The sequence below is a fragment of the Coregonus lavaretus genome (genome assembly GCF_964263955.1).
Source record: "Coregonus lavaretus genome assembly, chromosome: 37".
In the NCBI taxonomy this organism is placed as follows: domain Eukaryota; kingdom Metazoa; phylum Chordata; class Actinopteri; order Salmoniformes; family Salmonidae; genus Coregonus; species Coregonus lavaretus.
The window spans coordinates 3,118,541-3,136,599 of record NC_140024.1 but is presented as its reverse complement, the minus strand read 5'-3'; the positions used below and the strand labels follow the sequence as shown (position 1 = coordinate 3,136,599).

At 42.5% G+C, this 18,059-nt stretch overlaps 1 protein-coding gene across 1 annotated transcript in view; it reads left to right on the top strand.

Annotated features, from left to right (window-relative positions):
- Positions 1-18,059, top strand: part of LOC311111929 (SH3 and multiple ankyrin repeat domains protein 2-like) — a gene marked incomplete at its 3' end in the record, with an annotated part of 165,570 nt that overhangs the window by 76,281 nt on the left and 71,230 nt on the right. The window contains 3 exon segments of the mRNA XM_084154853.1: positions 1,215-1,348; positions 2,229-2,342; positions 15,810-15,891. Coding sequence (XP_084010979.1) covers positions 1,215-1,348; positions 2,229-2,342; positions 15,810-15,891 — 330 coding nt within the window.

Sequence of the window (18,059 nt, the reverse complement as noted above, 5' to 3'; positions counted from 1 at the left end):
GTCCCTGTAGGCGTAGTGTGTTACTGATGGTAGGCTTTGTTACTTTGGTCCCAGCTCTCTGCAGGTCATTCACTAGGTCCCCCTGTGTGGTTCTGGGATTTTTGCTCATCGTTCTTGTGATCATTTTGACCCCACGGGGTGAGATCTTGCGTGGAGCCCCAGATCGAGGGAGATTATCAGTGGTCTTGTATGCCTTCCATTTCCTAATAATTGCTCCCACAGTTGATTTCTTCAAACCAAGCTGCTTACCTATTGCAGATTCAGTCTTCCCAGCCTGGTGCAGGTCTACAATTTTGTTTCTGGTGTCCTTTGACAGCTCTTTGGTCTTGGCTATAGTGGTGTTTGGAGTGTGACTGTTTGAGGTTGTGGACAGGTGTCTTTTATACTGATAACAAGTTCAAACAGGTGCCATTAATACAGGTAACGAGTGGAGGACAGAGGAGCCTCTTAAAGAAGAAGTTACAGGTCTGTGAGAGCCAGAAATCTTGCTTGTTTGTAGGTGACCAAATACTTATTTTCCACCATAATTTGCAAATAAATTCATTAAAAATCCTACAATGTGATTTTCTGGATTCTTCTTTCTCAATTTGTCTGTCATAGTTGACGTGTACCTATGATGAAAATTACAGGCCTCTCTCATCTTTTTAAGTGGGAGAACTTGCACAATTGGTGGCTGACTAAATACTTTTTTTCCCCACTGTATATGTGTGCTTGTTCTTCTCCTTTGGTTATGCTGGCGGGGTGGTGGCGGGTACTCTCGCAAAAAAATAATAAGAAGAAAGATCTGAGACTTTCTGTAGGAAATGTATCAATTGCGTCTCAGAAAGGTAAGGACAGTCTCTCTCTCTCTTCCCTGTGTTGGGATGTCTTTCTGCTTGTGTGAACCCAGTGTCCTCTCCTCCCTACCCAGAGGACACTGCAGGGATCAGCAATACTGTATGTGGGCCAGCTTCCATCCTGCCCCATTTACAAGCTCCATAAATCAGACACTTCCTGTACCACTCTCCTCACTCCTGGTTCTGTTAAGGACAGCGGTGTAACTTAAGAGTTTATAATATATACTCTGTATACTGTGGTACTCTGTCAAATGTGGCATGTACTATTATGCACTCCTCTATCTACCTCTTCTGTCCTATATCCTCTTCTCTCTCACCCCCTCTTCCATCTCCTCTCCTCTCTTCCCTCCTTCCAACCTCTCTGTCCCCACCCTCCAGTGGTAATGTGGAGGTGGTGGTCCAGCGGAGGAAGATGTACAGTGCCGTGCCAGGGAGGCACTTTGTGGTGGTCCACGCCTACCATCCACAGGCCGAGGGAGAGATCACACTCTACAAGAACGACAGGGTTAAAGGTGAGACATTTGGGAGTGTTAAGGAAAGAACATACAAATACAATTGTATTACGCTTAACACTGCTCTACCACTGGATACATTTGTGACACAGATGGAAATTAGCTCAATCTGGTGCAACATGTTGTGCATGTGGTCCTTGAGAAATAAACTAATAGAGAGCAATAATAATGGCGTCTTTTTCTAAGTAGTAACTCCACGATGGCTTGTTGGCCAAAGCATATTGGGGGGGGGGGGGAGGGGGCATTTATGTATTCAAAACAAGCACATAAAGGCTTCATAATTCTTAAAGGTAATGTTAACTAGCTAATATTATCTCATAGAACAAAACGTATAAGATCTCCTAAGCCTGTGTTAACCTCAGACCTTATTTTGGCGTTTATCCCAAAACCCCATTCAAAACAAATCAAATCAAATTGTATTTGTCACATGCGCCGAATACAACAGGTGTAGACCTTACAGTGAAATGCTTACTTACAAGCCCTTAACCAACAATGCAGTAAAAAAAAAAAAAGTGTTAAGTAAAAAAATAGATAAGTAAAAAAGAGCAGCAGTAAAATAACAGTAGCGAGGCTATATACAGGGGGTACCGGTACAGAGTCAATGTGCGGGGGCACAGGTTAGTCGAGGTAATTTAGGTAATATGTACATGTAGGTAGAGTTAAAGTGACTATGCATAGATAATAAACAGAGAGTAGCAGCAGCATTCATTGGAATGGCTGAACAAACCAGAGGTAATTAATTTCCGTTTTTTAGGATAACAAGCTGGCGAGCTCTTTAAACACAGGTACCATGCGATCCGCAAGTGACATTTACTACAGGACATGTGCTGTGTATAATGATTCTCTCTCTCTCACCAAACTCCCCCTCCCCTCGCTCCAGTTCTGAGCATTGGAGAGGGGGGGTTCTGGGAAGGCAGTGCCCGGGGCCAGGTGGGCTGGTTTCCTGCGGAGTGCGTGGAGGAGATTCCTGCCAAGCCCAGCGAGGAGAGGACGCGTAAGTCATTAAGCATGCTGACCCAGATATTTGGGATTTGGGGAATAGGAGAGTTGGGGAGCGCTGAGGAGGAGGAGGGATGATTTCTGCTCCATGGATCCCCCTGCTGGCATCCTAGGGCACTGAGCCCCACTTTTCCACCCAGGAGATAATTGGGCTCAGCACAGAGACTGTTTAGTGTGTACAGATCCAAAAGAATTGGATTGGTGTAATGTGGAGGAATATGGAGGGAAGTCCCCTAAGCCCAATTGACACACTAGGTGGAGCAATCAGAATTGACTTGCCTACCAAAGGTGTGCAGGGGCTAGGGGGTCTTTCCAGACTGACAAGAAAGATGAACGGAGAGAAAGAGAGAGAGACGGAGAAGGGAGGGAGTTGGATGGAGGGAAGGCCTGATCCCCCACATTCCTTCTCTCCCCTCTCCCCCCCCTCCTCCTCCTCTCCTCTCAAGCCCCACTGTCAGATGTCAGACATATGGGGCTTTGACAGTGGTGTGTATTCATGGATGCCAAAGGAAGCCAGGCTTCCCCAAAAAAAGTACCAAGAAAAAAAGACAAAAACATATTTGATCTTTCATGACTCTGTGTTTCATAATTTTCCATCAATTCGCAAGAGGCTGAATGTACCTCACTGGAGAAAGCATCCGAGCGAGCAAAACAGCACCCCTCTTTCTCTCTATGTGTAGCCCATCTATCTGATGCTGTCTGGTCAAAAAGAGTATGATATTGTTGCCGCCCATAGCATTGAACGCAAGGGAAGCCAGCGAGCATTTGGCCTCCCTTTATATTTTAAAAATAAAACAATAGCCAATCAGCGTTGAGCTAAACTGAGTGATCTCAACTGTGAATGGTCCTGGTGCACAAAAAAAAAAAACTGTCATGGTCACACCAACCACATCACATCAAAAGCAAAACGTCATTTACAAGATAAACTGGAAGTGTTGCATCTCGTTGTGTTGTTGTCCTCTGGTGGCTAAAATCATCTCTTTTTTTTAATTAAGGGAGATAGGGATTTGGACTTGTGGTTTTACTTAATTCTCCATACTAGCCAATTAATATAACGGCGATTCTGATCCAACCATAAATACATACATTGTGCACCTGGCCTGAGAGGAGGGAAGTTCAATGTAGCTAGCTAGATGTAATAGGCTATTGTTAACTAGCTGGCCTGGCGTATCGTTGCCCATGAAAGGAAGTTAGGATAGCAAGCGAGCATTTTAGCCAGGTAGCCTAGGACAACAAAAACGTAAAGTGTGAACTGTATGACAGTCACACCGTTTCAGCAACATGAAAGAGAGGAGGATGTCATTGCCGTTTCTCTACAAGTAGGGTGAGTCAACATGTTTTTTCTACTGCCACGGACACACACACACAAATCAGTCCCATGGACAGCCACATCATATTTAGCTTATGTTGATTGGACTAAATTGTTTTTGGTATCTTTTAGTTGTCACTGTATTAGACTAAGCGTAGGTGATTTGATGATGAAGTTGAAATGGTGTTGGAATAGTGGAGGCAGCTCCTGTTTACTTTTTGACTCGCGGTAACTCTCAGTGGTTCTAAATCAATAGTTGTTTAGTAGTCCGGAAATGTTGGAAACATTAACTTGCTGGACTATGCTGTAGGTCATGTAACTGTTTGCGACATGCAATATGCTATGATGCTCTCTGATTGGGATGAAACAAAGGTGTGGTTGAATTTATACTTCCACTGTCTTCTTATTGTCTCAGCCTTAGGCCTATATTCCACGGTAGCAAGGCATATGAACCAGTGGAGGCTGATAATGTCTGTAATGGAGTCAATGGAATGGCATCAACCACATGGAAACCACGTGATTGATACCATTCCATTGACCCCATTCCAGCCATTATTATGAGCCGTCCTCTCCTCAGCAGCCTCCACTGGTATTAACTAACAGGTTATAGAGAAAACAATACAATTATCACAACACATAAGTTCCCCAGTGATTTTACCCACGTACAGCTACTGGGCTTTGAGCTAGTATGTTACTGTGTGCGTGTTCACTGCTGTGTCATCAAAGGCCTTCGGATATATTTGCCAGCTTTGTAGAGTATGATCTGCCTCATGACCTTTAAATCAAGGGGACTTCTGGGTATTATACGCTAGCACCCTGACATAAGTGTGACATCACTCGTGTATGTCATGGTTGTCATCCTATTGCTGATACCCATAATAATTTCTGGAGGCTTAGCTTGTGTTCCTTCCCATTCCCATGCTATTGGTCAATAACCACATTAGCCATCACTCTATCTGTGCTAGCTCAGATATTGTTGCTAACCATAGTTCGGTAAACATAATAGAAATCATTACTCTGTTTTGTGCTACCCATAGCACTAGAATGGTCTTAGCAAGAGCTAACCTGCAATCCTACTACTGTTAGCCATAGCAAAGGGTCACTAACGGTCCAATTCCGATTTTCAGACTCAGTGTAGGCTAAATGTACTAGCTAAAGGTGAAGTGAGGTGAAGGCAGGCAGTGATAGCATGTGTTAGCCTCTCTCTCTCTCTCTCTCTCTCTCTCTCTCTCTCAATCTATCTCTCTCTCTCTATCTCTCTCTCTCTCTCTCTCTCTCTGTCTCTCTCTTACATGTGCTCTACATGAACAGGCCCTGTCTCTCTGTTCTCTCTTCTCTCTGCTAGGCTAGGCTAAGCGCTACGCTGCACTGCTAACTCAGCTGTGCTCTGATGTCCTCTGGGCTGCAGGGGAATGAACACATCACGCTCCATCCCCTTCTCTCTTTCTCTCTCTCTCTTTCAACTGGCCCATTTATTCTCTCTATGCCCACCCTCACTTTCTGTCATCTTACTCTCTCTCTCGCTCTCTCTCTCTATGTCAATATTCCTCTGTTGTTTTATTTTATTCACTCTGTCTCTCTCTCAATTAAATTCTACTTTGTTGGCATAATTGCATAATACAAAATGCATTCTCTCTCTCTCTCTCATATATATATATATATATATATATATATATATATATATATATATATATATATATATATATATGGGCAGTGGGGGGGGGCAGATGGGGCACAGCATGCCCCTATTTCCTGTCTGGCTGTTCTCACCCCCTCCCTCCGACACCCCTTCTGACCCAGCCCTGGAGCTCTTGGCAGGGCAGACACATCACCAGATCAGAAGTACCTTAGGGCTGCCCCCAAGAATGCCTGTCAGAAAAGGGGAACACGGTATGGTAGTAGCTAGCTAGCACAAACCCTCACGTGTTCATTGCGAATGCATGGATAGCAGGACTTGAAAGTGTGAATATTGGTCTGATTGTCTACCTTACTTACATGTACTTACTTGTACTCTTCTTTATTTTTAAAGAGGACAGTTTTTATATTGGCAAATCAGTAACTACCCAGCTTAAAATTCTAGGGAGAGAGAATCTTTTTGTAATGTTACCCTTAATGTTCCCTAACGTTTGAGTGTCCAGTTTTCCGTTAGATAGAGGAACATGCTATCTATGTTAGCAAAAACCTTCTGAGAATCTTTTTTGCATGTTTTGGTGTTAAAATTAGGAGAACATACCCTTAATGTCAAACAGAACTTATCTAGAACGTGGTTACAATGTCCTCAGAATATACAACAATGTTCTAGACGTGTTTTATGGGATGTTGCAAGAACATTCATGTGTCCAGTTTTCTGTGGGTTAGGAGAATATTCCATCAACGCCCCACCAAACATGCGCAGAACAAATCAAATCAAATCAAATTGTATTGCTTACATACACATATTTAGCAGATGTTATTGCAGGTGTAGCGAAAAGCTTGTGTTCCTAGCTCCAACAGTGCAGTAGTATCTAACAATTCACAACAATACACACAAATCTAAAAGTAAAAGAATAGAAATATATAAATATTGGGACTAGCAATGTCGGAGTGGCATTGACTAAAACACAGTAGAATACAGTATGTAAACATTATTAAAGTGACTAGTGTTCCATTATTAAAGTGACCAGTGATTCCATGTCTATGTACATAGGGCAGCAGCCTCTAAGGTGCAGGGTTGAGTAACCGGGTGGTAGCCGGCAAGTGATGGCTATTTAACAGTCTGATGGCCTTGAGATAGAAGCTGTTTTTCAGTCTCTCGGTCCCAGCTTTGATGCACATGTACTGGCCTTGCCTTCTGGATGATAGCGGGGTGAACAGGCCGTGGCTCGGGTGGTTGATGTCCTTGATGATCTTTTTGGCCTTCCTGTGACATCAGGTGATGTAGGTGTCCTGGAGGGCAGGCAGTGTTCCCCCGGTAATGCATTGGGCAGACCGCACCACCCTCTGGAGAGCCCTGCGTTTGCGGGCGGTGCAGTTGCCATACTAGGCGGTGATACAGCCAACAGGATGCTCTCAATCTTCTCAAAACGTAAAATATTAATGTTCTAGACACATTTCATGGGAATGTTGCAAGAACATTCATCTGTCCAGTTTTCTGATGGTTAGGCCAATATTCCATCAACGTCCCACCAAACCTACACAGAACATGGTTGCCATGTTCTCAGAACATAAGATATTCATGTTCTAGACACGTTTCATGGAAACATTGCAAAAACATTCATTAAATGTCTCCCACCAAACATACTCTGTGAAAGGTCCTGGCATATTTATTTTTTACATCTTTATTTAACAAGGCAAGTCAATTAAGAACAAATTCATATTTACAATGACGGCCTGGTAAGAGACAAAGGCCTTCCTGTGGGGATGTGGGCTGGGATAAAATATCTAAAAACAATGTAAAACAAAATGGACAACACAGACAGAAGTCACTGGCAACAACACAAATACAACAGCAAACAAACAGTGTATGTGTGTGTATGTGTGTGTGTGCGTGCAGGCATGTGTGTGGTGTGTGTGAAGTAAAACAGCATGCTACCGTACATAAGGCAATGCAAACTAGTGACATCGGGTGAGAACTAGAAACAACTACATGTCTCAACAACCTGTTCATCTATTTTTCCTTTGAACTCCTCCAGGGACACCAGGACCTGGAGTTTTAGTTTGGCTTGGAGGGAATTCCAAGACCAGGGGGCTGAGTAATGAAAGGACCTTTTTCCATGCGTGGTTCAAATTTTCAGGACTGTTAGCATAAAACAAGATTGAGATCTGAGCTTGTATGTGTTTTCATTTCGAGCTAGAAAAGAGGATAGATAAAATGGCAGTTTTCCTAAAATGGCCTTATAAAGAAGAATGTACCAGTGTTTGAGCCTGCGTGTTGCTATTGATGTCCACCCAACAGCACTGTAGCGATCACAATGGTGAATTAGACGTCTCTGATTGGTGACAGAACAAACGGCTGCATGATACAGAGTCAAGAGCCTTCACTGTAGAGCTTGAGGCTTGCACATAATTAGTATCACCATAGTCCAATACTGAGAGAAAAGTACAAGGAATCAACTATTTTCTGGCAGCAAAGGAAAAACAAGCTTTGTGAAAGTAAAACTAAATGCATGCTCTTCAATCGAACGCTGCTCTGTGTATATCAATGATGTCACTCTTGCTGCTGGTGACTCTCAGATCCACCTCTACGCAGACGACACCATTTTGTATACATCTGGCCCTTCATTGGACACTGTGTTAACAAACCTCCAAATGAGCTTCAATGCCATACAACACTCCGTCCGTAGCCCCCAACTGCTCTTAAACGCTAGTAAAACTAAATGCATGCTCTTCAATCGAACGCTGCTTGCACCCGCCCGACCGACTAGAACCACTACTCTCGGCGGGTCTGACTTAGAATATGTGGACAAATACAAATACCTAGGTGTCTGGTTAGACCGTAAACTCTCCTTCCAGACTCACATTAAGCATCTCCAATCCAAAGTTAAATCTAGAATCGGCTTCCTATTTCGCAACAAAGCCTCCTTCACTCATGCTGCCAAACATGCCCTCGTAAAACTGACTATCCTACCGATCCTTGACTTCGATGATGTCATTTACAAAATAGCCTCCAACACTCTACTCAGCAAATTGGATGTAGTCTATCACAGTGCCATCCGTTTTGTCACCAAAGCCCCATATACTACCCACCATTGTGACCTGTATGCTCTCGTTGGCTGGCCCTCACTACATATTTGTCACCAAACCCACTGGCTCCAGGCCATCTATAAATCACTGCTAGGCAAATCCCCACCTTATCTTAGCTCATTGGTCACCATAGCAACACCCACCCGTAGTATGCGCTCCAGCAGGTACAGTTGAAGTCGGAAGTTTATATACACCTTAGCCAAATACATTTAATCTCAGTTTTTCACAATTCCTGACATTTAATCCTAGTAAAAATTCCCTGTCTTAGGTCAGTTAGGATCACAACTTTATTTTAAGAATGTGAAATGTCAGAATAATAGTAGAGAGAATGATTTATTTCAGCTTTTATTTATTTCATCACATTCCCAGTGGGTCAGAAGTTTACATACACTCAATTAGTATTTGGTAGCATTGCCTTTAAATTGTTTAACTTGGGTCAAATGTTCCGGGTAACCTTCCACAAGCTTCCCACAATAAGTTGGGAGAATTTTGGCCCATTCCTCCTGACAGAGCTGGTGTAACTGAGTCAGGTTTGTAGGCCTCCTTGCTCGCACACAGTTTTTCAGTTCTGCCCACAAATGTTCTATAGGATTGAGGTCAGGGCTTTGTGATGGCCACTCCAATACCTTGACTTTGTTGTCATTAAGCCATTTTGCCACAACTTTGGAAGTATGCTTGGGGTCATTATCCATTTGGAAGACCCATTTGCGACCAAGCTTTAAATTCCTGACTGATGTCTTGAGATGTTGCTTCAATATATCCACATCATTTTTTTATGGCGTATTTGGAGCAGTGGCTTCTTCCTTGCTGAGCGGCCTTTCAGGTTATGTCGATATAGGACTCATTTTACTGTGGATATAGATACTTTTGTACCTGTTTCCTCCAGCATCTTCACAAGGTCCTTTGCTGTTCTGGGATTGATTTGAACTTTTCGCACCAAAGTTCGTTCATCTCTAGGAGACAGAACGTGTCTCCTTCCTGTGCGGTATGATGACTATGTGGTCCCATGGTGTTTATATTTGTGTAGTATTGTTTGTACAGATGAACGTGGTACCTTCAGGCATTTGGAAATTGCTCCCAAGGATGAACCAGACTTGTGGAGGTCAACAATTAATTTTCTTAGGTCTTGGCTGATTTCTTTTGATTTTCCCATGATGTCAAGCAAAGAGGCACTGAGTTTGAAGGTAGGCCTTGAAATACAGTGGGGGAAAAAGTATTTAGTCAGCCACCAATTGTGCAAGTTCTCCCACTTAAAAAGATGAGAGAGGCCTGTAATTTTCATCATAGGTACACGTCAACTATGACAGACAAAATGAGAAAAAAAAATCCAGAAAATGACATTGTAGGATTTTTCATGAATTTATTTGCAAATTATGGTGGATTTTTTTTATTTCTGGCTCTCTGTAAGTCTTCACAAGGTTTTCACACACTGTTGCTGGTATTTTGGCCCATTCCTCCATGCAGATCTCCTCTAGAGCAGTGATGCTTTGGGGCTGTCGCTGGGCAACACAGACTTTCAACTGCCTCCAAAGATTTTCTATGGGGTTGAGATCTGGAGACTGGCTAGGCCACTCCAGGACCTTGAAATGCTTATTACGAAGCCACTCCTTCGTTGCCCGGGCGGTGTGTTTGGGATCATTGTCATGCTGAAAGACCCAGCCACGTTTCATCTTCAATGCCCTTGCTGATGGAAGGAGGTTTTCACTCAAAATCTCATGATACATGGCCCCATTCATTCTTTCCTTTACACGGATCAGTCGTCCTGGTCCCTTTGCAGGAAAACAGCCCCAGAGCATGATGTTTCCACCCCCATGCTTCACAGTAGGTATGGTGTTCTTTGGATGCAACTCAGCATTCTTTGTCCTCCAAACACGACGAGTTGAGTTTTTACCAAAAAGTTATATTTTGGTTTCATCTGACCATATGACATTCTCCCAATCCTCTTCTGGATCATCCAAATGCACTCTAGCAAACTTCAGACGGGCCTGGACATGTACTGGCTTAAGCAGGGGGACACGTCTGGCACTGCAGGATTTGAGTCCCTGGCGGCGTAGTGTGTTACTGATGGTAGGCTTTGTTACTTTGGTCCCAGCTCTCTGCAGGACATTCACTAGGTCCCCCCGTGTGGTTCTGGGATTTCTGCTCACCGTTCTTGTGATCATTTTGACCCCACGGGGTGAGATCTTGCGTGGAGCCACAGATCGAGGGAGATTATCAGTGGTCTTGTATGTCTTCCATTTCCTAATAATTGCTCCCACAGTTGATTTCTTCAAACCAAGCTGCTTACCTATTGCAGATTCAGTCTTCCCAGCCTGGTGCAGGTCTACAATTTTGTTTCTGTTTTCCTTTGACAGCTCTTTGGTCTTGGCCATAGTGGAGTTTGGAGTGTGACTGTTTGAGGTTGTGGACAGGTGTCTTTTATACTGATAACAAGTTCAAACAGGTGCCATTAATACAGGTAACGAGTGGAGGACAGAGGAGCCTCTTAAAGAAGAAGTTACAGGTCTGTGAGAGCCAGAAATCTTGCTTCTTTGTAGGTGACCAAATACTTATTTTCCACCATAATTTGCAAATAAATTCATTAAAAATCCTACAATGTGATTTTCTGGAGAAAAAAAATCTCAATTTGTCTGTCATAGTTGATGTGTACCTATGATGAAAATTACAGGCCTCTCTCATCTTTTTAAGTGGGAGAACTTGCACAATTGGTGGCTGACTAAATACTTTTTTTCCCCACTGTACATCCACAGGTTCACCTCCAATTGACTCAAATGATGTAAATTAGCCTAGCAGAAGCTTCTAAAGCCATGACATCATTTTCTGGAATTTTCCAAGCTGTTTAAAGGCACATTCAACTTAGTGTATGTAAACTTCTGACCCACTGGAATTGTGATACAGTGAATTATAAGTGAAATAATCTGTCTGTAAACAATTGTTGGAAAAATTACTTCTGTCATTGCCAAAACTATAGTTTGTTAACAAGAAAAACAGGTTTTAATGACTCCAACCTAAGTGTATGTAAACTTCCGACTTCAACTGTATATGTCACTGGTCATCCCCAAAGCCAACACCTCCTTTGGCCGCCATTCCTTCCAATTCTCTGCTGCCAATGCCTGGAACGAACTGTAAAGATTTCTGAAGCTGGAAACTCTTATCTCCCTCACTAACTTTAAGCATCAGTTGTCAGAGCAGCTTACCGATCACTGCACCTGTACACAGCCCATCTGTAATTAGCCCACCCAACTACCTCATCCCCATATTGTTATTTATTTTTCTAATTTGCACCCCAGTATCTCTAATTACACATAATCTTTTGCACATCTATCACTCCAGTGTTAATACTAAATTGTAATTATTTTGCACTATGGCCTATTTATTGCCGTACCTCCATAACTTACTACATTTGCACACACTGTATATAGATTTTCTATTGTGTTTTTGACTGTACGTTTTGTTTATCCCATATGTAACTCTGTGTTGTTGTTGTTTTTATCGCACTGCTTTGCTTTATCTTGGCCAGGTCGCAGTTGTAAATGAGAACTTGTTCTCAATTGGTTTACCTGGTTAAATAAAGGTGAAATAAAAAAAATAAAAAAAATAAACCAATACACAGCTTAAATTTCCTGACAAGGTACTCTACATGGTTCAGTGTCGCGTCGAAGCAAGCAACACTGAACCATGCATGAGATCACCAGCTGTTCCAGAGGACAGTGTGACCACGCTCTCCGTAGCCGCTGTGAGTAAGACCTTTAAACAGTTAACATTCACAAGGCCGCAGGGCCAGACGGATGCGCGTACTCAGAACGTACTCAGACCATCAATTACATTTTCAACCTCTCCCTGACCCAGTGTGACCATTTTTTTTGGGGGGGGGGGGGTTTGATACATACACTACCGGTCAAAAGTTTTAGAACACCTACTCATTCAAGGGTTTTTCTTAATTTTTTACTATTTTCCACATTATAGAATAATAGTGAAGACATCAAAACTATGAAATAACACATATGGAATCATGTAGTAACCAAAAAAGTGTTAAACAAATAGTATTAGTAATTATTTATATATATATATATATACAGTGAGGGAAAAAAGTATTTGATCCCCTGCTGATTTTGTACGTTTGCCCACTGACAAAGACATGATCAGTCTATCATTTTAATGGTAGGTTTATTTGAACAGTGAGAGACAGAATAACAACAAAAAAATCCAGAAAAACGCATGTCAAAAATTTTATGAATTGATTTGCATTTTAATGAGGGAAATAAGTATTTGACCCCTCTGCAAAACATGATTTAGTACTTGGTGGCAAAACCCTTGTTGGCAATCATAGAGGTCAGACGTTTCTTGTAGTTGGCCACCAGTTTTGCACACATCTCAGGAGGGATTTTGTCCCACTCTTCTTTGCAAGTCATTAAGGTTTAGAGACTGACGTTTGGCAACTCGAACCTTCAGCTCCCTCCACAGATTTTCTATGGGGTTAAGGTCTGGAGACTGGCTAGGCCACTCCAGGACCTTAATGTGCTTCTTCTTGAGCCACTCCTTTGTTGCCTTGGCCGTGTGTTTTGGGTCTTTGTCATGCTGGTATACCCATCCACGACCCATTTTCAATGCCCTGGCTGAGGGAAGGAGGTTCACACCCAAGATATGACGGTACATGGCCCTGTCCATCTTCCCTTTGATGTGGTGAAGTTGTCCTGTCCCCTTAGCAGAAAAACACCCCCAAAGCATAATGTTTCCACCTCCATGTTTGACGGTGGGGATGGTGTTCTTGGGGTCATAGGCAGCATTCCTCCTTCTCCAAACACGGCGAGTTGAGTTGATGCCAAAGAGCTCGATTTGGTCTCATCTGACCACAACACTTTCACCTAGTTCTCCTCTGAATCATTCAGATGTTCATTGGCAAACTTCAGACGGGCCTGTATATGTGCTTTCTTGAGCAGGGGGACCTTGCGGGCGCTGCAGTATTTCAGTCCTTCACGGCGTAGTGTGTTACCAATTGTTTTCTTGGTGACTATGGTCCCAGCTGCCTTGAGATCATTGACAAGATCCTCCCGTGTAGTTCTGGGCTGATTCCTCACCGTTCTCATGATCATTGCAACTCCACGAGGTGAGATCTTGCATGGAGCCCCAGGCCGAGGGAGGTTGACAGTTCTTTTGTGTTTCTTCCATTTGCGAATAATCGCACCAACTGTTGTCACCTTCTCACCAAGCTGCTTGGCGATGGTCTTGTAGCCCATTCCAGCCTTGTGTAGGTCTACAATCTTGTCCCTGACATCCTTGGAGAGCTCTTTGGTCTTGGCCATGGTGGAGAGTTTGGAATCTGATTGATTGATTGCTTCTGTGGACAGGTGTCTTTTATACAGGTAACAAGCTGAGATTAGGAGCACTCCCTTTAAGAGTGTGCTCCTAATCTCAGCTTGTTACCTGTATAAAATACACCTGGGAGCCAGAAATCTTTCTGATTGAGAGGGGGTCAAATACTTATTTCCCTCATTAAAATGCAAATCAATATATAACATTTTTGACATGCGTTTTTCTGGATTTTTTGGTTGTTATTCTGTCTCTCACTGTTCAAGTAAACCTACCATTAAAATTATAGACTGATCATTTCTTTGTCAGTGGGCAAACGTACAAAATCAGCAGGGGATCAAATACTTTTTTCCCTCACTGTATATATATATATATATATATAATCTAAACTCCAGAAATAATAGTATTAACAAGTGTCATTAATCACCCATAGACTGGTTAATAATAAAGGACTATTCCACCCTGACAGAGTTCCTGTGAATTGTTTCACACAATATGATTGCAAACGTGACTTTCATTTAAATTTAGTTGCAGCAATGATACGCTTTCAGAGCGGGGCAGAGAAACGAAAAAGAAAGAAAGAAAAATGACCTAAGTTAACACATTTCTTTAGTAAAAAGACAGGTACTCAGACTGGCCTCTGCCTGGGGGCATCCAAATCACTAAGTCCGCCCCTGGCCATGGTGGGTGGAAAGAGAGGGGAAAAGAGAGAGAAAGACACACACACACACACGCAGGTGTTTCTTTGAGAAGGAGAATGCCGCACAGACATAGGTCCTTATTCTCTATTCTCTATTTACATTTCTTGGGTGGGGTATTTTCAATTTCTCCTCCATTTGCAAGACAATGAAATATGGTATTGGCATGTCTGTGTTTCTGTTTGTTGCAAAACTTCAATCATATAGTTGGCGTGCTGTGTAATCCCTCAAATACTTTAAGCCCTGCAAAGATGATTTATTACTCATAAATAATCTTTAATTTCTCTTGCTCATTTTGTGTCCTTTCCACTCCCCCAAACTGTGTAAGATTAGTGTCAGTAGGAGGGATGGAACAAAGGAGGGAGGGATGGGGGAGGAAAAGTAGAGAATAGGGAAATGGAGGTCAACGAAGACCCCCTTTCACATTGAACTGTAAGCAAATTAGTAACCATCCCCCCTCTTCCACACACACACACACACACGCATGCATACACACACACCCTTCAACTACTCTACCACTCCCCCTGCACACCTACACATTCAGATATGTAGACACACACACACACACACACACACTAAGGAAACCTTCACAGCGACCACACATGCACGTCATGTACCTTTTCCATTGATCAGTGGTCATGGAAACAAACTCCAGACTGTACACCAGTGGTTGCTATGGAGTGGGCCTGTTGTGATGTAGTATTTATCTCTTTCTCCTCCCTCCTCTCTTTATTCTCTCTCTTCTCCTTTACATGATGTTCTCCTCTCAGCAGTAAGCATAGAGCTCAACCCGGATTCTATCCTTAACGCTCAGTGGGACTGCCTGTCTGGTTTTCAGGCTTTTCTCTAGACACTGTGGATTTGGGCATTTCTGGACATTCAAGGCATGTGCTTGCCACTGATTGCATCTGAGAGAGAGGGAGAGAGAGAGAAAGAGGAAGAGCGAGGGAGAGACAGAGAAAGAGATGTCTGAAAGAATGAGAGTGAGAGAGAGAGGGTGTATGTGAAAGACAGAAAGTGAGGGAGAGAAGGAGGGAAGAGACATTTAGGCGTGCAAATGGAAAAAACTGGCTCTATCAGGAGGAAAGTTCGTTTTGGAGGTAACTCTATGTGTGTGTGTGTGCATACACGCACTTGATGGTTGCTTGAGTTGATTTATTACTTAAGGGTGGTAGGAGTTGGGGTCGATTTGTAATTTGTTTTGTACCCTTAGAATGAAAACTGGAGTGTGTCCATATGTCTATGGTTGTTTGCACAGTTGATTGGATTGCAGAGCTGCACTTTTTTGTATAGGAGTTTCACAGTTTGCATGTTGCTGTTGTTTGTCTATTTCTATTAGTGTTGATTAATTGATTTCTGTAGCCATGCATGCGGTCGGTGACTGATGTGGTCAATGACTGTTGGTCCTCCTGTTCTTCCACAGACACAAGAGCTGACCGCTCAGACAGGAGGAAACTCTTCCGACACTACACTGTGGGGTCCTACGATAGCTTTGACGCCTCCAGGTAAGGTTACTCAGATGCCTGTTCTAGAACACACAAACACACAGGGTGATACGTGGAGGTTTATGTGAAGTGGTAGCGTGTCTCAGAGCAGTGTTTTGAGGTTAGTTTCTTCTCTAGTTTTCAGTTGAAGTTAAATTTTTCTCCTCTTCTTCTTTTCTCCCGTTGTCTTATCCACTCCCAGTCACAGGCTTCATTTCCAAGGTGTTGGATTTGACCACTAGGCAATTCCCCCACAGTCCACACACACGTAAGAGTAAAAGTAAAGATACCTTCATAGAAAGTGACTCAAGTAAAAGTGAAAGTCACCCAGTAAAATAATACTTGAGTAAAAGTAAAAGTCTAAAAGTATTTGGTTTTAAATATACTTAAGTATCAAAAGTAAATGTAAATGCTAAAATATACTTAAGTATCAAAAGTAAATGTAATTGCTCAAATATACTTAAGTATTAAAAGTAAAAGTATAAATAATTTCAAATTCCTTATATTAAGCAAACTAGACGACACCATTTTCTTGTTTTTTTTAATTTATGGATAGCCAGGGGCACACTCTAACACTCAGACATAATTTGCAAACAAAGCATGTGTGTTTAGTGAGTCCGCCAGATCAGAGGCAGTAGGGATGACTAGGGATGTTCTCTTGATAAGTGGATGAATTGTACCATTTTCCTGTGATGCTAAGCATTCAAAATGTAACAAGTACTTATGGGTGTCAGGGAAAATGTATGGAGTAAAAAGTACATTACTTTACTATTTATATTTTTTACAACTTTTACTTTTACTTCACTACATTCCTAAACAAGTAAAGTACAGATACCCCAAGAAAACTACTTAAGTAGTACTTTAAAGTATTTTTACTTATGTACTTTATACCACTGCACACACACACACACATAGAAGCATCATGCACCTAATCTTCAGGGAGCACTGATGGCACGTGACCCCTCAGTTTCAATAGGCGCACACACACACACACAACACACACCGGGCCAAGCGTGTCACTCAGGGTGTGTTCTTCATTGTGTTCAAATCTCATTTAGCTGCAGCAACCCAGCGGGTTGAGACAAATGCCCTTGTCCGTACATGAATATGAATGCTGCTATACGCCATTAAGCTGTGTTTGATCAGGCCAGCATCAGATAAGGCTCTTTGTATTCATTAGGCACCCGTCCAAACTAATCACAGACCAGAGCAGAGAGCAACTACGCTAGCAGGGTGTCAAACCAAAGCATACAGCTACACAGTGTGGTGCCCGACCACTATGCATACCACGGACCATTATGGACCATTACACCACTACAGAGTGTTATAGACCTTTATAGCTAGACCATTACAGTCCATCCCGAGTGGTGCAGCGGTCTAAGGCACTGCATCTAAGGCACTGCATCTCGAACCCCCTGGTTCGATTCCAGGCTGTATCACAACCGGCCATGATTGGGAGTCCCATAGGGCGGCGCACAATTGGCCCAGCGTCGTCCGGGTTTGGCCGGTGTAGGCCGTAATTTTAAATAAGAATTTGTTCTTAACTGACTTGCCTAGTTAAATAAAGGTAAAATAAAATAAAATAAATACAAATAAATAAATTTTAGACCACTACTCACATCATGTAGTATGATATAGGCATATCTCCCATAAGGGACCGTTCGAAAATTACTGTGGGGGACTAAAATAATAACTTTTTTCTTTGCTTTGGGGAGGGTTGTGTCGTTTTTTTTTATTATTAGTGGAGGATAAAGTGCATTTTCCCCACGGTTTACATTCACTGTTTTGGCAGGTTTTCCTATATTCCATCCTAGCCAATCAATCAATCAATTTTATTTTATATAGCCCTTCTTACATCAGCTAATATCTCGAAGTGCTGTACAGAAACCCAGCCTAAAACCCCAAACAGCTAGTAATGCAGGTGTAGAAGCACGGTGGCTAGGAAAAACTCCCTAGAAAGGCAAAACCTAGGAAGAAACCTAGAGAGGAACCAGGCTATGAGGGGTGGCCAGTCCTCTTCTGGCTGTGCCGGGTGGAGATTATAACAGAACCATGCCAAGATGTTCAAAAATGTTCATAAGTGACAAGCATGGTCAAATAATAATCAGGAATAAATCTCAGTTGGCTTTTCATAGCCGATCATTAGAGTTTAAAACAGCAGGTCTGGGACAGGTAGGGGTTCCATAACC